General features: G+C 32.0%; 1 protein-coding gene and 1 long non-coding RNA gene across 5 annotated transcripts in view; one reads left to right on the forward strand and one right to left on the reverse strand.

Annotated features, from left to right (window-relative positions):
* LOC100647282 (mucin-3A) overlaps positions 1-15,359 on the forward strand; it is a 32,856-nt gene extending 17,497 nt beyond the window's left edge. For 3 of the 4 annotated variants that reach the window (XM_048407674.1, XM_048407675.1, XM_048407676.1), the window contains exons 9-11: positions 11,448-14,008; positions 14,567-14,652; positions 14,730-15,359. In XM_048407674.1, the coding sequence (XP_048263631.1) occupies positions 11,448-14,008; positions 14,567-14,652; positions 14,730-14,838 (2,756 nt within the window). In that variant the 3' untranslated portion in view covers positions 14,839-15,359. The remainder of the gene's footprint in view (positions 1-11,447; positions 14,009-14,566; positions 14,653-14,729) is intronic. The other variant, XM_048407677.1, reaches the window with a different exon arrangement.
* Positions 15,360-18,532: 3,173 nt separating this feature from the next.
* Positions 18,533-20,699, reverse strand: LOC125385476. Its single transcript, XR_007224793.1, has 2 exons — positions 20,409-20,699; positions 18,533-20,316 (listed from the first exon to the last, which is right to left on the reverse strand). It is a non-coding gene; the product is annotated as an uncharacterized LOC125385476 (long non-coding RNA).
* Positions 20,700-23,009: the final 2,310 nt, after the last annotated feature.

A 23,009-nucleotide genomic window follows, 5' to 3' on the forward strand; every position in this document is an offset into this window, starting at 1 on the left:
ATTGACTACAGATACAAATCTGCAATTTGTGCGCTAGGATTTGAAGTTGGAAAGAATAAACAGGCAAAATGTATGTATATGTCTAACTTATAACCAATGAATCTGTCTATTGTAATATGATAATAGGAAGACTACAAGGAAAATAATGTACACATACAAATGTATTCAGATCCATAGGAACGACGATTCTAAAATTAACAATTTCCATGATAGGAATAAAAATAATGTCATAATCAATAATGCACAATTTTAAAGACGTAAAAATTAAAGAGACGATGTACAAATATTTGAAACATTCAAAGTTTAGTATTTTTTATAGTATTTAACAGGTGTATATGTGTATAAGGGATAACGCAAAAATATTTATTATAATATACAAATATAATACGCGAATATTAGATAGGTATAAATATTATAATACTATGTATATATGGAAATTGGATTTGTGAAAATTTAGAATGAGAAATGATTAGTATGTTGTAAAATTAGACGGACAGGATAAAAACTAAATTAAAAGTAGCGAAGAGCAAAAATAAATTACGTTAGCGGTTTAATATCTGAGAGGATTACGTACTAGTTTTATAGCAGTATTAATTTTCTCTGATTCTACGTTGTATTCACGCCTGGACAAAATTTTCTGACGTATATGTTCACATATTTAACTGAAAAACACATTCTTGTTTCTACAAATAATTATTCTGGTTTCAAATTTGTCTATCTGTTTACTCTCCTCGTCAGAAGATTTATAAAAATTTCCTGAGCGTTAACTAACGAAACTTCGAAATGAAAACATTCATTAGAAACATATAAATTTCTCACAACAACATGATATAAAGAAACAAAATGTGCATAATATGAAAATTCGAATCTTCGAAGGAAACGTATTTATAGTTGCGTCGTTAATTTATTTTGTTTGACATTTATATGATTAAAATACCGTTGGCGTAAATTTTGGCTAATTTTATCGTAAATCTTTCAAAAGGGACGAAGGGTTATATACGTTTATAAATTTATCGGGATATCATCGAATTTATTTCTCTATAGAAAGACATGACATAATTCTTTCATGGAGGTTCAATGACACACACGTATTTCTATTTCACTTCTATTGAGTCAACGACCAAATAATTTCCCGGTGAAATCTTGGAAACATCTCTGTGCAGCATTTCAATTGCTACGTACTATTTTACACAGTCCTTTAATGCACAGTTTATTTTCTAGCTATGAATTCTTTAAGCACTGTCGTAAAATATTAAACGGCAAGAGTTTGCGTAGCACGTAATTTAATGAATGTCAAATAGATAGAAATTATAAATGTCTAAAAATATATCACTTTATATCGAATCAAAGAATTAAATACTTCGTTCTAAAGCTTCAATGAAATTGCAGTAAAAAGTAATTTGAATTTTCCTGGTAATATTGACAATTTTTACACTTTGTATTTAAGAATGTTTGACAGAATTTGCACGTAATACATACGTCATTGATGGAAAAAGAACAAAAATTGGTTACTTCTTATAAGGATGAACAACTTTTTAAACGGCTAGGTTAAATCCTAATTTGTTAAAAGTCTTTTTGAAAATCAAATTTCAGTTTATTGTACAAATAGGCTCATTTGTTTCATTGCACTTATATCCGTAATATTTGTTTATCTATATTCTAAATTTTATTCCATTCGTATTCCTGATTTCTACTTTTCTCTATCTCAAATCTCCTCTATTGTTTTTAATTTGTTAAAAATTCACATGATATATGATAAGCATTCGTGATAATAAAATATGTGTATGTTATTATTAATAACATACATCGTATAAAGCGTAGAATATCAATTAAAATTAAATACTCTGAAATTAAATAATCTAACTCGTGTTTAAATTAAATTGTAATGTTTACGTAGGATTTAACGTACACTGCAGCTCGTATGTATTTGGATACATTAATTGACTTGTTTTGACGATGCACGAATGTTACCAAAACGTATGAATTAATGATCCTTAATGATCTTGTTGTGGAATAATTATTCATTTAAAACTATATCAATGTCGTATTGAAATTAAATACATGATTCATCTAAGTGTTAGATAATATTAAATATTATTGCTAGATTTAATCACAATAATCTATCTATCAATTTATTACATCCATCTCCATCATATCTACTGTACATAGAGCTTTATCACCAAGTGAGCTAAAAACAATGGATTCCTTAGGTAACATAACTCCTCCATAATATTTGATAGCTGCAGGCATAACAGGCAGTTATAATATTCAAGGATGACTGTAACAGAGAATAAAGTCGTCCTGGATCTTTCTGTTCTACCATGTGTTTTAGTAACATTTGTGTCTTGTTCATACAAATCGATCAAAGTATTCAGTGCATTAAAAAGTATTCAGACACTCGTTTACTTTTGATGTATATTTTACAAAATTAAGAATAAATTATTATAACTACGTTTATAATCACTTTAGTTTCATATAACAGTATATTATGATCAAATTGAATTAATTTTTGAAAGCTAATACGCAACAATAAAACTGGTGTTTGTAATCGTAAAATTTGAATTGTCTAGACACATTATCAACTATCAATGATATCATCACAGATTACCAATGTTTACGAACTATACTTATCAACAATGCTTATGAACTATACTTACGAGCAATAGTACACTACAACGGAACATTACGATGTAATACCTCTAACCGACCTGTAGTTATAATCTCCATTTCCCTAAGCTTCAACCTTCCACCTCTGATACTTCCGTCTATCGTTCAACCCCCTGAAATAGGCGATCGACAATATAGAATCGAGTCGTATAATGGAAAACGATAGTGCCTATGCGATCGTTGCTCCCCCTCTAAGGAATAACAGCCGTGCCATTTCCATAAAATCTTCGGCATTTGGTGCTTGTTCTCGAGAGGCAACAAGAGGAGGAACGTTCATATTTACAAGATGAGATCAGGCTGTTTTCCTGTTCGGCCAAGGCGATCTAGTCGTTGGTTTTAGCATGGACGGGGCAGAGAAGAAGCGAGTGAGGTCGAGAGTCGGTTCGTGTGCCACGACCGCGGAAACATTTTCAACGGGACAGCCTCTCTTTGTTCTCGTATCGTGCCGAAGCTTTTACATTCCACGTAGTACGTTTGCTGCGAATAAACGCAATCATCGAGTCGCAAAAGTAAAACGTGCCTGGTCACCAAGTCGATCGGTAGATACGATTTGAAATCAGCTCGGCAAGCGAATCAAATCAGCCCAGAAAGATTAGATTGCAGAGTTAACCAGTTGGGGTTGTAGCGTGAGAGACGGAACTTTGAAGCTTGAAAACTGTTCTTCGTGGGATCACGAGATCGTAGATACGTAACGAGTTGAGAAACGTTGTATCTAGTTTACCAAGTTCAGGATTGTTTGTTAAAGCTTAACATTTAGCGATTTTGACGACTATATTATATTAAAAACCATAATGTATTAAATACAGATTGTGTCAAAAATTATAGATATAACAATTTGAATCTACTGTAAGAATAAAAGTTAATATAAATCCTATTTTATATTGGAAAATTTTATTATACGAGATGGGGCGGTAATCGCAGTACAACCTGCTAGGCGTGATTCTACGTGAAAAAATAAGAAAGCAATTTCGTATAACATTTGTTCGAATTTGAAGATTTGACGGGTATACCTAAATTTGGTTAATTCCGGATAAGAGTAAATAATTTAAGATTTAAATTCCATCTGAAAATAAGTGAAATATATAGAAAAAATATAGCCAAATTAAAGTATGCTTGACAAATTTTCAAATTCGATTTTGCCAGAAACGAAGCGTCATATGAAAAAATGTTATTGTAGAGTTTCGACTTATTTTTTCATGTAGAGTTGTACTATGACTATCATCTCCATTTTGCATATATATAACAAATAAACTGTTCCTAGGTATATATCAGCTTTGCCAACCATTTGGTTACCGATAATGCCAGTGATTATTCTTAGTCAAAAACAATTTCCATCGTCGATGACAGTTATTGAAAATGAAAAAATTGTAGTCTTTTATAATGGTTAGATATTTGTAACTAAAGCATTTTAAAATTAATAGCTTTTAACCATTTAATTTGGGGAAATATCCTTTTAAGATGTAGAGTTCAGTGTCTTCCACTTCCATTAAAATGAACATTTTCTAAAAATCTTTTTTCGTAATAATTTTCAAAATGACTGTTACTTTTCGTCTCCAAAGAAAACACAATGTCAAATAGGTTTTGAAGCGAATTTTGTCATAGACGTACTCGATTAACCGTGACTTTCTACCAAGTGTAATTAGCGCATTCCTTATCCGACGAATTGCAACCGCGAACGTGATTCGCGTTAGTAAAAATATCCGGAGGGAGGATAGTTTTCGCAACGTGGATCGCTTCCGCGATTGCTATTAACCAACGAACAAATTAATTTGCGATCGCGTGCCCGTCGCTGAAAGTAAATCCAACGGTGAAACCTATCGTACCTTAATTAAAATAGATCGTGTCTTAAATCTTTAAAGGAATGAAAGTAACTGTTCGCGTGAAAACAGTCTTTCGAAATCTTTAGAAGATTGTGCTTCTTCGTTAGGGAATGCAGACGAAAGTTAAAGTCTCGATTTATCGGGAAAAATTTAATTAAAATCAATTTAATTAAAAATATCAATTGAAGTGATTAACCGTTTGATTATTGTTAACGAGCATATATATGCTATAATAATAATAGTGATAACGTTCTTAATAAATATAACAGTATATTATAAGCAGGTATATATAATATTATATATATATATATATGGGGTGAGTCTCGTAACACGGTGGCTTCAAATAACTCGTAAATTATTTTGTGCGAAAAATGTTTCGAACAAAAGTTGCATAGACATTGTTGAGATATGACAGTTATAGTTTGTTCTTTAAATGGGATGCCTAACACTTTTTTTCGAATTCGGATAAAACATCAAATTGTATGTTAAAAAGTATTACGCACGATAAAGTCTAAAATTAAAAATTGTTAAAATATTCTTAAGTTAATCACTTACCGAAATATGCACTGAGCAACAGAGAATCTTCATGGGCTTCGTAAAATCGGTCACGAACACCGCCAAATTTTCTGTGGCCTGGATTGATTTTGAATGACCTTGAGTGAATGTAGTCGTTGAATTCATCATTATGTATAGTAAAAAATATGTATTTATAAAAGAAGATAGCGAATTTGAAATGCTCTCGTACAAAAAATTCAATTACACTAAATTTTCTTCCCCGTATATGTATATATAATAGTCAATATTCAACTTTACATGCTCATTCTGTATAAACTTTATCAGTTAACAATTACAAATTTGGACAAAGAGCTGATAATTTATTGTCGTACAAACTATACATACCAGAATAATTGTAGAAGTATTGTTAAATATCGATTCTTAAATATTGTATCGTAAATAATATTCGATATATTACCTTACATTGGACGTATTGCTGACATATTGTGCATATTTTTTCTGCATATTTTATATGCGTATATATCATACGTTTCTTGTAAATTTAATGTGCATAAATGTCCATAATTTAATTATTGCAAACAAAAAATGACATATCCACCTTGTGGTTACAGCGACTACATTATAATACATAATCATATCACATTGCAAGATAATAAGTACAATACATTATTTAACATAAAAATACGATAATATATTATCGTAAATTATATTGGAGACATTACGAAAAGATGATATAAAGATAAAACTACAAGATAGGTAAACAGCGATTATTTATTGATTAATAAATAATTCGAAATTATAAAATTATCATAATAATTAATAAATTATACATGGAAGTTCAAGAATTACAATTATTGTGTAGCGATCAATTATGGTACTAAGTTACATCTAATTACAGATTAATTACACGTGAGAAAATATAAGTGGATTTCTGTTGATATTCTGACTTTTATATCACTCGTTGATAAAAAAAAAAGTATTTTAATATGAAATAGTAGATGACAGGAATAAGCTGACAGATTTAAAGTTATAAACCTTTTTATTTTTGATAAATGCACGATATTTTCTAAGAAATGAATAATGTTAGTTTAATTAATTAATATTTTTAATACTTTTGTATAGATTATTATAAATACAATATTATTATAAATATTATCAATAAGTAAATGATGTGAATTATAAAACAATTGTAATAATTAATAAATTACAAATGAAATTATAAAAATAATTAACGTACTATAAGAATTCAACGTGAAGTCACTTAAGAATATTCAAGATATTTTGATAATTATTGCATCGATAAAAGTGTCTCTACAATATATAGAAACTTATTTATCAGACTTGTTTCCGTTAGTTTTACATTTATAGTTAACGCCGTATTAACTGCAAAACGGTTATTGGAAACGAAGGCAACGGTTAAACTAGTACGATAGTAACTAGAGCGTTCAGATCAGATTCTGTTACGTAAATTATATTAATTGTTCAATTAAATTCTTATCTTGTTAAATAGTAGCGTAAGTTCACGGATTCCTGCAACTTCACCAATACATATTATTTTTTAAAATCGCTTTCAGATCGTATCTCTCGCTCGCGGAACGAGATGAATACAATTAATTGGTTAAAATGAGACTGATAAATATTTGAAACGGTTCAATAAAATCTATTGGCTTTAATATCTAATTCTACTTTCGTCATTTCCTTTTTCAATAATGAATAATTTTATTATAATCATAAAGAATAATTTTTGTGCGGCAGTATACACAACCCGTCTCGAAGAAAAACTTTCCTCTTTTCAAGCATTAGCGTATAACCTTGTGTTAAATTCCCTGAAATCAGTTTATGAATATCTCACATAACTCATTTTATATGCTACGCGATAATTTACACAGATTTCGAAATTTAAATCGTTCACGAGACAAGCATTCTTTCTCGCAGCATTTAGTTTAAATACCTACTTCCTGGAGAACGTGTAAGAAAACTAGTAATGGCCAGATTGTATATATTATTTGCACGATATTAAATGCAAGTCTAGCAATAATACTTCTTTCTCAAGCGTTATTTTCAAATAAATTTACTTGAAGTAATCAATCTTTTTATTTGCTATTTTTGTTTCAAACAAGAAGTATCTAATCTCGTATCGAAATTATGTAACGAATTATATATTGGGTAAAACGTTCTATCGAACTTCTACAATCTGAAAGTTAAGTGTATTTGGTTCGTGTTGCAATGGATAACCCGTGATTATATTGTTAGACGATTTAGGTAATTATTAACGAGATATTTATGTACATTTGTATTCTATCGTAAAAACTTTCCACCATTGTTTAGAAGTGGTTCGATGCATTTATAGAAAAACACGTGATTTGAAGATTAGATCGAACGCTCGTTAAAATTGGTTTTACCTGTTAAATTATCAGCTAATGTTGAAAATGTGAAATTTGTGATACTTTATGTTCTTATCGAGTGTAGGAACTACTGCCTTTTCACAAAGCATAATCGAAATTGAAATTAAGTGGAAGAATGTGTACACTACTACAATTGAAGATATTACTGCAAAATGTTACTGTATAGAATATTATATAAAATATATATAAATTTAATTTTTCGTAGGTGAAAACCTCAATATATATATGTCGGAGATGGGGGGGACATCGGGGCCTTTCTTTTGGAATTTTTGGGAAGATCCCCAAAACTTTAGTCTAGACCATTTATTATAGCTGTACTTAAATGATAAAACTTGGAAATAGTTGTTGCGATTCAATCCTATTATGTTTGACCGAGATTTCTGACGATGGGTTTGGGCTGGAGGTGACACAACTGGTTGCCGAACGTAGCCACGGTCACGGGATGAACGTTTTTACCTAACAGAGAAGTGCCAATATTGTGGGACACACGTTGTATTAACAATCAAACCTCGGGCAGAAGCAATGTCAGCTCTACACGGATCTGCCTAGCAACGGCGGCTGGAATTTTGTTGATAACCCCGGCCAATATGCAACGAACAAACGCGATCGTAAGGAGAGGAACATTCCCATCAGTCTTTTATTCTTGCGATCACCTTGGAGAGTTTGCACATCGTCTTTGCGTGCATTATTATACCGAGCGTCACAGCAAACGTTACTTTAAGCTTCAAAATATATTCTACGTTTAACAAAGAGTTACCCCGTTGACCGTGGATTCGATATTGAACCTAAGAACATTGTCTTTATCATCTCGAGTGTTTAGTCACCATGGTTATTTATCAAACTTTGTAAAAATCATATTTGTACCACTAAATATAATCTCTATTGTACAACAACGATGGCTAGTCCGAATGAAGATTCGTTACGCGCTCATGAACCTAACGCTAAACCCGACATATAAATATTAAATTTGGTATTATACGCAACTATACGCGATATTATACGGAAAATTAAATTTGAAGGACAGATGTGGACAGTTGAGTTCTATCTCCGAAAATAAGTAAAAAGTATGCAATAAAGAATAACATTCTTCCATTTATATGATTTTCAAGAGAATCGAATTCCTTTAACGAATGTGAATTTGGCTAATTACCAATTCAATATGAGTAAGCAACCGAAAGGAGACTACTCTACTTGCGAAAATAAATCAAAAATATAAAACAAGATTCTTCGATATGTAAAGCTTCATTTTTAAGAAAATAGAGTTTAATGCGTTGAATTAAGAATCAACTTGCTGTACATCTACTCGATAAATTTTCAAATTTCATTTTTCCATAAACGGCACGTTCTATGAAATAATTTTATTCTACATTTTCGATTTATTTTGAAATACAGAATAACTTCTTATTGATTCATTTCTGCCTAGTTCAGAATCAGGCAAGTTCAATTATACTAGACAAATTTTTCAAATCGATTTTCTTGAAAACAAAGCGCCGCATGAAAAATGTTTATTCTATAAATTCTTGATTTATTTCGGGATGTAGAACAACCTTTTATCGATTGTTCATTCCCACTTCAGAAATCAGACCGAAATAATTCGGAATCAGACAAGTTCGAGTATATATTTGGCAAAGCTTTTAACTCAATTTTAAGCTTTTAGGTAAAGTTCAAGTCAATTTTAACGAAGTATCGTATGAACAAACCTTATTCTACATTTTCTGCTTATGTTGCCATGTAGAATGGCTGCCTCGTTAATCCATAATTACTGGAATATGATACTGGCAGTAAGTACGGTGTTATCAAGGATGTACCTTGTCAAACGGTAAACTTATATCAAGTGATTGCTCTAGTATATATCCATCCTGGTGCACAAATGCACATTTGAAAACAGGATTACTGTTATTCGAGCGTAACCATGCTTACTAAAATCAGGTAAAAAGCCTAAAACTTTTTAGTGGTTTTAATCTGTAAAACGTTCGTAATACGTTAATGGTGGTTCGAGATAGATCAGTGACTCGAGAAAAAATGAACACCGATCCGTTGTTATTCTATCTCCACGATTTTTATCATATACATATACGGACAGTCTTTATTTTCCAGTGATTGCATCGTAATTACAATAAGCTAACTTTATCAGCTACGTACTTGTAACAAAGTAGAAGAAACATTGAAATTATTTTAGGAACTTTTAGTTCTAACTAAATAATTAAATAGTTATTTAATACCGATATTCTCGAGGTAACTTTAGAGGATTGCAATCGTATAATGAAAAATGTTTAATGTCGAACGGTATCAATAAAGCACGCAAAATTATTTTCTTTTGTCAGTCGTTTTGCAGTTGTTTTAAGCAGCAGTTATCGATAGATGCTCCGTATGAACGTTCAGTGAAACACGGCTAGTAGTTTAGTCAAGTTGCAAGTAAATTCAAATTTACACTGTCTCACTGTGAATCATCACAGCGGACAATTCATCGGAAAACGTCGCTTTAGGCGAATTTATGTTTCACTTTGGACGAATACGACGGATAAACGCTGTTTCCATTCGTGTTCCCCCAAAGTGAAACAGCATAAATTCGGCTTTTCATTCTCGTTTCAAAGTGGACAGTGTAAATTCAGCCCTAGCTACTACTTGACTAAATTATTCTTCGCGTGTGAAAACATATTCTTAATGCTCATTTCACTGCTATCTCAAAGTAAGTTACGTAAGTACGAAGGCATTTTAAGGCCAAGAACCTTAATATTCTTCTATAAAGAATAAATAAACGTATCGATTGGAGAAAATATAAAAGAACATACGATAGAATTCTATTTTTAGAAAATGACGATCTTAAAATCTCGTAAAAAAAAAAAAAAAAAAAAAATGAGAAAATGTTTTTCTATCATTACGCGATTCTGACCCTGTATTATGCTAGAGTGTATCCTCACAATTCATCATGATGTTACTGCAATTGATAAACAAATTTACAAATCTGTCACAACTGCCAATCTGTAAAAAGATACGACCTGTTTTATTATAATACATTTTGCAATCTTTTTGACAATTCCCTTGTTCATAAATAGTAAAAAAAAGGTAGCGTAACATTGAACCAACGAATCTACTTCAAGATTCCATTATCAAACTGTCATACTTGACTATTTATTCCGTTATCTTGTGTTTCACCTCGAATTAACTCATTCATATTGACTCGTGTATTCTTATGTGTTGTCTGCAAATAGCTGATAACTACAGATTTGCGTATTCTGTTTGTCTAACTATGTGTTAAATCTGGATATGTAAGCTGTGTTGTATTCTAATTGATTAATCCTTTAAATGCTCACTGAACTGCTTCTAATTGTCGTAAATAATGTGACGTCAAATATGTTATATTCTGATTAATTAACTCTGTGTGTGCTCACTGAATTGTTCGTCGGTCAATGTTTGTATCAACTAAAAATTAAAAATGGCGAAAACTGCAATTTTTCACGAAACCTGTTTTCGATCTATAACTGTAACAAATCTAAAGATTCTTACATCTTTCGATGCCTACCGCTTGTTTCTGCATCAACCGATTTTGATGAAACTTTTAGCATGTATATAACCGACATAAGTCTACAGAACGTATTGTTAGAAGATGGTAATAGTCATTACAGGTTTAGGTAAAAATGTCGTGACAAATGACCATTACTGTTTTCTTCGCAATCCCGACTAATTGTAATTTTTTTCAAAGTCTATCTTCCATATGATTTGGTGATCTAATCCTTTTAACTTTTCCAAGAAACTCAAGTCCTCTGGTCCAATTTCTAAAAAGCAATTTTTGTTTAGACTATCCGAATATTAATGTGACCTACTATATTGTACAATTTAAAATCTCCGAATTTGTAGAATACTACAACGACAATTAAAAAAAAAAGACATCATAAAAATATGTGAAATCAAAATATAATATGGAATGTGATTACAAAAATGAATTTTTAAAATATATAATAATACATTTTCTCTACAGTTCATTGTATTAATTTTTAATTCGATTATTTCTGTTGTTTTTGTCCATATTGTGATATAGCTAACTCTACTGATCATATTGCTACCAGGATTCAATCATCATTTCCAAATACAACGTCGAATAAATCTATAGCTGCAAATATTGCGAATGTTAAATTTGATATTGACAGAGCTGGCCAAGAGAAGACTGATGCTACAATATCTAAAAATAATTTTATATGTGACACGCTTGAAGGAGGAAATAAAACAAATAAAGCAAAGATATCTGAAAATGGAGTTTCGCGGATCTCAAAAAATAGTATTAAACTTCAAAGGAATGAAGGTAATGATGTAAAGACTGATGTAAAGCAAAATTCAGAAAATCTGAAGAAAGACTCAACGCCAGAATTTCAAGCGATTAAGACTTCTAGTACAGTATCAGCTCCTCTTTTTGCAACTTCATTCTTTTCCAGTGCTTTTGAAGCTCTAACATTGTCAGATAATAAATGTGCAAAAACTGTACAAACACCTGACCCAGCTTCAGGTACATGTCAAAAAGCATGGATCCATGAACGTTGCGCGCAAGTTGAACTTGCAATTCCCAAATCATCAATTTTAGCACCAAATACTCTTAGTTTATCTAATAAACAATATGCATTTGGTGACGCAAGTACGAGTCAGTGTCTTACTTCTCCAACATCAAAAAGTAAAGAGTCAATGTGTGATAATGCAGAGAGTAGATCTACAGCTTTCTCTTGGAAACCAACGACGACAACATTATCAAGTCCAACATTCCAAGTACCTCCTACTGCATCAGAAACTTTGCATAATTCTCCAACATCCAAATCATCAATTTTAACACCAACTACTTCTAGTTTATCTAATAAACAATATGCATTTGGTGACGCAAGTACGAGTCAGTTTCTTACTGCTCCAACATCAAAAAGTAAAGAGTCAGTGTGTGATAATGCAGAGAATAGATCTACACTTTTCTGTTGGAAACCAACGACAATAACAACATTATCAAGTCCAACATTCCAAGTACCTCCTACTGCATCACAAACTTTGCATAATTCTCCAACATCCAAATCATCAATTTTAACACCAACTACTTCTAGTTTATCTAATAAACAATATGCATTTGGTGACGCAAGTACGAGTCAGTTTCTTACTGCTCCAACATCAAAAAGTAAAGAGTCAGTGTGTGATAATGCAGAGAGTAGATCTACACTTTTCTGTTGGAAACCAACGACAACAACAACATTATCAAGTCCAACATTCCAAGTATCTACTGCATCACAAACTTTGCATAATTCTCCAGCATCCAAATCATCAATTTTAACACCAACTACTTCTAGTTTATCTAATAAACAACATGCATTTGCTGACGCAAGTACGAGTCAGTTTCTTACTTTTCCTACATCAAAAAGTAAAGCATCAGTGTCTGATAACGCAGAGAGTAGATCTACACCTTTCTGTTGGAAACCAACGACAACAACAGCATTATCAAGTCCAACATTCCAAGTACCTCCTACTGCATCACAAACTTTGCATAATTCTCCAACATCCAAATCATCAATTTTAACACCAACTACTTCTAGTTTATCTAATAAACAATATGCATTTGGTGACGCAAGTACGAGTCAGTTTCTTACTTTTCCTACATCAAAAAGTAAAGCATCAGTGTCTGATAACGCAGAGAGTAGATCTACACCTTTCTGTTGGAAACCCACGACGACAACAACATTATCAAGTCCAACATTCCAAGTATCTACTGCATCACAAACTTTGCATAATTCTCCAGCATCCAAATTATCAATTTTAACACCAACTACTTCTAGTTTATCTAATAAACAACATGCATTTGGTGACGCAAGTACGAGTCAGTTTCTTACTGCTCCAACATCAAAAAGTAAAGAGTCGGTGTGTGATAACGCAGAGAGTAGATCTACACCTTTCTGTTGGAAACCCACGACGACAACAACATTATCAAGTCCAACATTCCAAGTACCTCCTACTGTATCAGAAACTTTGCATAATTCTCCAGCATCCAAATCATCAATTCTAACACCAACTACTTCTAGTTTATCTAATAAGCAATGTGAATTTGGTGGTGCAATTTCATGTAAATCTTCTACTTCTGCAGTATTAGAAGATAAATCTACAGCTTGCGATTCAACAATAACAAACCAAAAAGAAACAACATATAATACAACAATATCAAAGGATACCAACCAGTATGAGATACCAACTGCAATATCAACTTCATTTGTCACATTATCAGCGACATCAATAGTATCTGGTAATACTACTTTTACAATGTCTACCAGCGAGTCAACGCCTCTTATACATGTACACCAAACATTTATATTTAATGCCATTCCTACTGAACCAGTTGTAATGCCTACGACTCTATTCAATTTTTCTGCGAATATCAAACCTGCTGTATCGACTGGAAATGAAGCATCCGGTTATACATTTAGCGGACCTAATCCGGAACTAGCAGCATTTCCGCAATGTACAACTACAAGTTCATTTTCTACATCGCAACCTGTTACGCAAAGTCAACAATTGTCTACTTCATCAGCTATTCCTTTAAAATGTGCGTTTAATGTTGATTCATCTCCAGGAGATTGTGCAGCTGTAAGTAAACTAAAAGTATTAAGACACTGAAAAAATTCCTAGCATATTCGATAATCGATTTATTCTATTACATTCTGTACACCCTCGTATACTCTTCTATACACACTGAACACTCGTAGAAATCTTCTAGCAATATATTAGGTTGTTCCAAAAGTTTCTTTCGTTTTATTCATAATTCAGTAAAATAATATAAAACAGAAAATGTTGTGCATCTATTATTTCCTTATAAAAAGAAAGAAACTTTTGGGACAACCTAATATTATATATGTTATACGTAACATTTTCAAATTCCATTGCCACTACAATAAGATACGGCTATCATGACTTATTGATAAACACTATTATAAACAAATATACAGAAAAGTAATATCTCGAATACTGTGATGACCTGGTACTAGTAAGAGTTACTGTATTTCTATTTTTGTATGCTCTTTTACAGCGATATAGAAAGAAATTTACAGAATGATATTGTAGTATATTAGAGGTTCGCGATACCAACTGTGTTAATGATTGTGTTTTATTAACATTATTATGATTAATATATGATTTCCTTTTTAGGAACCTGCTTCAATCCAATCTGAGGGATTTGATTTTAATCCTCCTAATACTAGTCCATCGTTCCATTTTAATGTTTATAAATTTAAGTATGTACAAATTATAAAATTACTCTACATACTAATAGCAGGATCTTTTTTCTATAAGTTACCATGTGTTGTTTTAGTGCGCCTGTTCAAGTACAACAAGGCACTGCGTCCATTCAAGTACAACGAAGTACTGCGTCTACTCAAGAACAACGAAAGTACAGGAAACATTTTAGAAGATTAAAATAGGGGTCAAGTAACAGCATTCTTTTTATACAGTTGCTCATGAAAGTGTTCATATTCTAGTAAATGACACCTTTTATGAATATACTATATGTCTTGTAAGAAACATTTTGAAATGTTATTAGTATCGTAACAAAATCCGATTGTCATAGTTATATTGGTAAAGTTTTTAGCAAATCTGAAAATATACATAGATATTACAAAACACCTAACACGAATATGTAGATATTTTGTACATGTCATGAAAGTATTTAAACAGTCTATTTTCCATATGTATAAAATAAGCCTAAATATTTACTGGGACCACTTTTGAGACTTATTGTAGGCATACCTAAGGAAATGATTAATGCTGTGTGCTAATCTTTATTAAATATATGTTTGTAAATAAGTTCTATGTATATTTTCAGATTTGTTTTAGACTTTTCTATTATAACAATAGTAGTTGTAAAATACTTTTATAAGCCACTGTATCTATTTCATACAACTACGTGCATGAATATGTTTTGAATATATTTGGTGTTTGGAAATCAAGCGAAGTTTGATTCACCATGAGTTTTGAACATCTGCTCGATGCTGCTATACACACATACTCTTTATGATATATTAATTCTTCGATTAATAACGAACTTTCTTTATTGATCAGTTGTTAATGGATAACGAAACTTAATAAAATATTGAATGTCTGCAATTTATTAAGAATAACGAGTGGATGTGAATATAGATATATCCTTTGAGTAAGCATAGGTCTTATATAACTCGTTTTATAGCTGAGAAGGAAAATACTAAACAATACTAATAAAATTCATGAATTAACAACTTTTTCTTGTAATGAAAGAAATGTTGCGATGCACAATCAACGTGCTTCATACATTTAATTACCGTCTACTTAATTGATTCTGAACAATTATCTTTGGTTCATTAATTTTTAATAAATTCGGTATTCACGACTTAACGTGATCAGGTTATCTTAACAACTGTAATAAAATTATATCATTTAGATAATAAGAAAACGCGTCATAATAATTACTACGATCCAAAAAAATAATATGTCTATAATAAGAGAAAATATAAATATAGCAATATACAAATAATAAGATTTAGGATATAAATAATAAGTTTGTTTATGAATGTAACTTATTGGCAAATTGATAATGTATTTTTCAACGTAGAAATCTTGCAGTTTGTAAAATGTAAAAGGACGAATTAAGTGTTCTGAGGCCTTATTATAATGTTAGTTCGTAAGTCTGTTGCAACTGTGCATAGCTATTTGCAAATCAAGATGCGTAGATGTTCGAGATGTCGATGTACTGTTCGTTATGAATGCAGCGTGGTTGCACCTGTTACATCTCTCTCGAGCACAGGAGTTCGCAAATAGTTCGTTTCGTAATCTACCTCAATATACTACCTCATTTCTTGGTAATAATATGGAAATCACAGAGAATATGATAACGCAATACATTGTGTTTTTTAACTAAAGATGAAACAAGTATAATTGTGGATTATGACATTTTTGTCGATTTTCTGATTTTAATGTCACTTGATGATCAAGCAGGAGAATCTAAAAGTAGGTGCGACATTTTAATATATATATATGTATGTATGTATGTATGTATGTATATATGTATAGTGCTATTAGGTTTGTTAACAGTATAGTTTGTTTCAATATCGTTCACGCCAACACAAAATCAATGATGCTCCGTCAGTCTATATGCATGCAGTCACCATTCATCACTCCCTACTCTCGTTACAACGGTTCCAACTCTCTTTTTCATGCTGACCACACTCCTTGCCAACCTGACAATACTCACTTCTCAACTAACTAAGGGCTACCTCTTGTACCATGACTCCGGTATACCCGGCACGCACATGTTTCACAGACGTGGATGACCCATAGTCAAGTAGATCTTCTTAATTTCCCAGGGTTTCTCCCCGATACTACATGTATATAACATTTATCGATATTGGATGGCATTAAAATCAGAAAACTCCTCAACTTATATGTTTCCAGAATATGAGCAACAAACAAATAGAATTTGATTTTATATATTTTGCATTATTTTATATACGTATATAACAAAATTACTAACTTAACTTATCCTAAAATAAACTTGTATTCAAATTTTATGTTACAGTATATAAAGATGATATAATAGCTTTTATTGATACACTTCTTAGGATCTTTTAGATTTGCTGTTTACATATTACATAAACTTAAAAGGCTACTATTTATCCCTATTTTTATTTTACAGCATGTTTACAACATTTATTACCTAAAACGATCAATGGTATATATGTACTTACATACATATAAACATACATGTACATATAAACTATAAAATTGTATTTTTACATATCATTGAACTGTTTCAATAAGCTGAAACAGCCATATATTTTGATTTATTATTCTTCAAACACTATGGTTATATTATCATGGTTATATTATCAGACACGTGATAAATTATAAAAAGGAAAAAGAAGAAAAATTATGTCTGCCTCCATCATACACAATATATACAGGAGTTATAAGATTGTTTTATAAAGATATTTAAATTATATATTACGTGATATATTGGGTTGTTCGGAAAGTTCGTGGCGATTTTCAGTAGGTGGCATTAAGACAGGTCTCAATATATCAGAATGATTGAAAACAAATGACTTGTATACATATTGTAAAAGGTGATATTTGATGCATCTTTAGGAAAAGATTTGATTAGAATACATTAATTTGATGCTTTTCTGTTACCGAAAAGGCAAAAATGCTACACAAGTAGCAAACAATATATGCGCTGTTTATGGTGACAAACGACCAGCCGATAAATTCGGAAAAATATTGCTCGTAATTAGACGAATTAAAGACAGCAATTGAACAAAAACGTCCAGAACTAGCGAATCGAAAATCCTTCGAGTTTCATCAGGACATTTGGGATGTGCTAGCACGCCCATCGTATTCACAAGACGTTGCACCCTCAGTTTTTCACCTATTTAGGTCATTATCAAATTCCTTTAATAGCAAAAACTGTAACTCTTTGGTCGATACAAAAAATCATATTGAAAAGTTTTTCGCCGAAAAACCTGAAAAGTTCTGGCATGGTGGAATATTGAGAAAGATTGAGAAAGGACAACAAAACTTTTGACGTAAAAGGAAAATTAAAAATATTAAATAAATAAAATATAAATACTTATTGATACGCGATATCGCAATAAGTAAAAACTTGTATAAAAACTATATCGACTTATTACCCTTTGTAATATTTATTTAAACATTTATTTGCCATAAAATTATACGTGATCTTGTATATCTGCATTTCATAAAAGAGACAAGCATACTTTTTCCTTATATACAAGATACTTACGTATAAATACATGTCCTTTTGTTTTCGAACATATGAAACTAATTTTAATTCATGAATACTAACTTGACTATAAATGCATGTATACATACATATTCATTTAAACAGAATTTTTCCATTTGTAGGTATTTATCTTTATTCAACCATACAATTCTTACGTCAAATTAGTATGAAGGAAGGATTATTACGTTCTGCCATTTTATCCTTTCATCCATAAAACAAGATGCAAGAAAATAAGTGGAATTTCTCTATTTATATGTACAAGTTGTGTATGCTAATCTATAGGTCAGATATGCAAATAGTGTTATTTAATATAGGTTTGGGGTTGATATTCAATAGGTTCACTCAGATTGAATATTACTTTTATATTTCACCACCACGTACAAAACGTCTAAATACACCGGATACAGTTAGATAATTAACACGTGGTCGACTTCTAAGACAAAGGAGAGTCGTTAGAAGTCGTAGCAATTTAACTTATAGGAACTAGCGATCATACCAACTTAGCATTTCTCAACAAATAGTCTCCCAAAAGTTCAGTACGACTTGTATTCTTCCGAGTTCTTTCTTATTCTAAATACTCGATGCTTCACATATGCAAATGAAAATTCATTTCTTATATTATTAAAAAGTACAATAATTTCTGTACAAGGTATTAATAATAATTAGATAATTACATTTAAATTAAAATCGACGAGATAAACAAGGAGAAAGCAAATTCATCAGAATTTACACTCTCAAGTAAACAGTTTCTGTTATTTTCGTCGTTTCAATATTCCATTCGTTATGTTTACGTTTTTAATCCCTTCGTATTTAAGAACGAAATATTTTGCAACGCAATGTCGTTCGTACAACGCTTTATACGAAATACCTCACGATACAGTGTCATTTATGGGATGCTTTCAACGAAATATCTCAGCCTCAAATGTTGTTAACCGCTTTGGAACACAAAAGAGATACGTATGGCGACACAATATTGTTCGCACGATGTTATTCTGTGAATCTGTCTTTCTGTAATTACATTACAGGACAATACCGAAAAAATCCAATGTCGTTCTAAATTATAATACATACATGAGTGGAGCAAATCAAATCTATCAAATTTTACAGAGGGATTTGACCATAAGTAAATCTATAAAATAGTACAAGAAGTATTTTCTACATTTGCTCAACATAACGATATTTAATTGTCTCGTAATATGGAACTCCTGTCACCAAGATAGAAAAGCTTTTCGCGAGATAAAAGAAGACATTATTTCTGGATTATTAGAGAAGTATTTTACACCAGCTGAAAATTTTCATCGCGAAACAAAGAGATCTCAGGAAAAGTTCCCCCTTTGCATTAAATCTCGATGTTTCCCTAAAAAAGTACCTCCTATGGAAAAGAAATGCTATAAAACGCTGCGTACTTTGTAAGGAGAATAAGTTACGTAAACAAACGAGGTATTTTTGTAACGATTGTAACGTACCATTATGTATAGTACCGTTCTTCGAATTATTTCATACGACAAAGAAATAAGATCATTTGCTCATAGAAACAGAACATTTTCCCCGTTTAGCATCTTTAATCTCTTTTATATTCACAAATATGCAGTGTCTTACGAATTGATTTTTATGCAATCGCTGCGCGAGATCTCTTTTTCTAATGAAAAAAACATGTAACATACATATCACGTCCAAAGCGTCACATGAACGATATTGCTTTGCAAGATATCTCGTCCAAACTGTATCACGAACAACTGTGTAACAAAATATTTTGTTCTCCTATACGTAGTTGTTAAGCTAACACAAAATGCGTTCTACGATAGTCAACAAATTTAAGACTCAAACATTTTTTTACGTGCTTTTAAGTAACAGACTAAACTACAGTGGTTAAATGGTACGTAGTCTTTCATTTTCATAGAATTACATTTCGTAACCTTATGAAAGTATTATTAAGTTATTCGAAATTTAATATACCTAATAAATACAGTGATGTATCGATATTTCTTGTAGCCACTGTAAATATCTTTTGCTCCGAAGTTCCAGATTTCATTGAAACGCTTATCTTCGTTAAACTATAGAACATGTCAATCTATGCCGAAGGTGTAATAGTGTACAGATTGCATATGATATGTGGAAATATAAAAGGTACCTGAAATATAATATTTATGACTACTGTATGTTAATTATTTAATATAAGTACTATATCGACATTAATGTAGAATATTGATACATAATCCATACAGCGAGAAAGAAACGTATGTGTGTAGTAATCTGCCATGTGATCCATCCGAATAAGGCTACGAAAATATCTCTTTCAACTGTGATAATGCGAAAAGTATTTTATATTATTATTTTTTTATTCAGTTAGTAAACCCTTAGAGTGCTATGGGCGCGTATATGCGTCTGGTGAAAGCTATCGGTGTGGACTAAGGACACATATATGCGTTTTCTGTAAGTGCCCGGCATGGATTAAGGACGCATATATGCGTTTGTCAATTTTTCCAAATACCTACGCAAAAGTAATACTATTACGTTTGTGTGAGATAAATATACCAGGTATGTAAATATGAAACCGGAATTTTTGTATAGAAAATACACGTTTATTGTATGAAAATGATTAAAAATATTTTATTCGAAGTATTGCCCATCGCTAGCTATACATTTTTCCCACCTGTTTGGCAATTGGTGGATGTCACGCGAAAAAAACTTTTTTTTTTTTTTTTTTTATTTATTTATTAAAATTCACAATTTGTCCAATTTGGACATTTGGTGGAATTTTTTAACGGTTAAATTAGCATGTTGGTGGCTACCCCCAGCGGGGTACCATCCTCGTGTTTCTTAGGTTGTGTCCTTTATAAGGTCTGCTGGGTGCTTCCTTTTTAGTCTTCTGTCCATATTTGTGATTTTGTATGTTTCCGCAGCTAGCCGGTTTATGTGTGTTGCTATTCTTAATTTGTATTTCTCGGAGTATCTGTTGATTTCTTCCTTGACCGTTGGCATTCCCAGGTCCCTTCGTATATCTTCGTTTCTGACGTACCAAGGTCCGTTTACTATTGTCCTGAGGATTTTAGCCTGTATTACCTCTATTTTGTTTATATGGCTCATTGCTGCCGTCCCCCATAGTGGTATTCCGTACGTCCAGATTGGTTTTATGATCGTTTTATATATTTTTAACTTGTTTTCTGTGCTTAGTTTGGATTTTCGGCTTGTTAGCCAATGCATTTGTCTTCTTGTTTTCTGTATTTTTTCTACTATTGATTTGATGTGTAGTTTCCAGGTGAGTTTTTGATCTAAGTGGAGTCCTAGGTATTTGACATGCTTTGTTTGCGTTATATGCGTGCCGTTCAATAGGATGTTTGGTGGTGTCTTTTTCCGTAGCGTGAATGTAATATGGTTGCATTTATTGGGGTTTGCTTTTATTTGTTTTTCTTGTAGCCAATTTTCTATTTTTACGATGTGTTCTTGTAGTATTTTGACTGCCGTTTCTGGGTTAGTATGCCTGACTAGTATAGCTGTGTCGTCCGCGAATGTCAATACTGTGCTGTTGGTAGTTGTTGGTATGTTCGCCGTGTATAATGTGTATAGTATTGGGCCTAGGACGCTTCCTTGTGGTACCCCGGCCTTGATGTCTTTAACTTGAGAATGTGTGTCCTTGATTTTTATTACGAAGGTTCTGCAGCTTAGGTAGGATTTTATTAAGTGGTGTATTTGCTCCGGGAATTGTTTCCTAATTGTTTGTAGTAGACTTTCATGGTTAATTTTATCGAATGCTTTCTCTATGTCTATGAAGAGGGCTGTGCAGTATTCCTTGTTTTCTAGTGCTACTATTATTTCGTTTATAAGCCTGTGCATTTGCTCTATCGTGGAGTGTTTGTTTCTGAAACCAAATTGGTGATCCGGTATTAGTTTTTTTGTCTCTATTATTGGTTTTATGCGGTCGTATATTATCTTTTCCAGTATTTTGAAAAATACTGGAAGCAGTGATATTGGTCTGTAAGATGCAGTTTGGTGCGGGTCTTTGCCTGGTTTATGTAACATTTTGATCTGTGCTAATTTCCATGGTTTGGGGAAGTATTGAATTCTTAGAATTGCATTGAATATTACTGTTATTAGTCTTATTGCTTTTGGCGGAAGGTTTTTTAAGATTTTACCATTAATTAGGTCGATTCCTGGCGCTTTGTTGTTTTTTGTTTTATCAATTATGTTTCTAATTTCTTGTGCCGATGTTTTAGGTATGGTGTATTCCTTGTCGGCTGTGGTAGCAGTGGTTTGTGGATCCTCCTCCGTATGACTTTTGAGGTTGCTGTTGTTGGTAATGTGTGGTGTGAATGTGTTGTAGAGGTGGTTGGAGAATTCTTCAGCTTGTTCTTCGTTGCTTCTTGCCCATGTGTTATCTGCTTTTCTGATTGCCGGGACGGGTATTATTGGCTTCCTTATTTTTTTCGTGGCTTTCCATAGTGAATAGTTGGTGTTCTCGTGTGTGGAGAGTGTCCCTATGAACTTTGAGAATTCGTTATCGTTGTGCTCCTTTATTTTGTTTTTTATTTCCTTTGCAAGTTTGTTTAAGTGTTTTTTGTTTTCTCGGGTTCTGTATTTTTGCCATTTTGCTTTTGCTTTTCTTTTTTCTTTGATTTTGTCGAGTATTTCTTGCGGGATTGTTATTGTTTGTCTGCTGGTTGGTTCGGGAGTAGTGGTTGTCCTTGCTGCTTCCTGAATAGTTGCTGTCAATGTTGCTACTGCCTGTTCTATGTGTTCAGGAGTTTTTAACGGGATGTTGCAGTTTATTTTGCTTTCTATTATTTCTTTGAAAGTTTGCCAATTGGTGGTTTTATTGTATAGTGT

Source organism: Bombus terrestris, chromosome 7 (assembly GCF_910591885.1).
Source record: "Bombus terrestris chromosome 7, iyBomTerr1.2, whole genome shotgun sequence".
NCBI classification, from domain to species: Eukaryota; Metazoa; Arthropoda; class Insecta; order Hymenoptera; family Apidae; genus Bombus; species Bombus terrestris.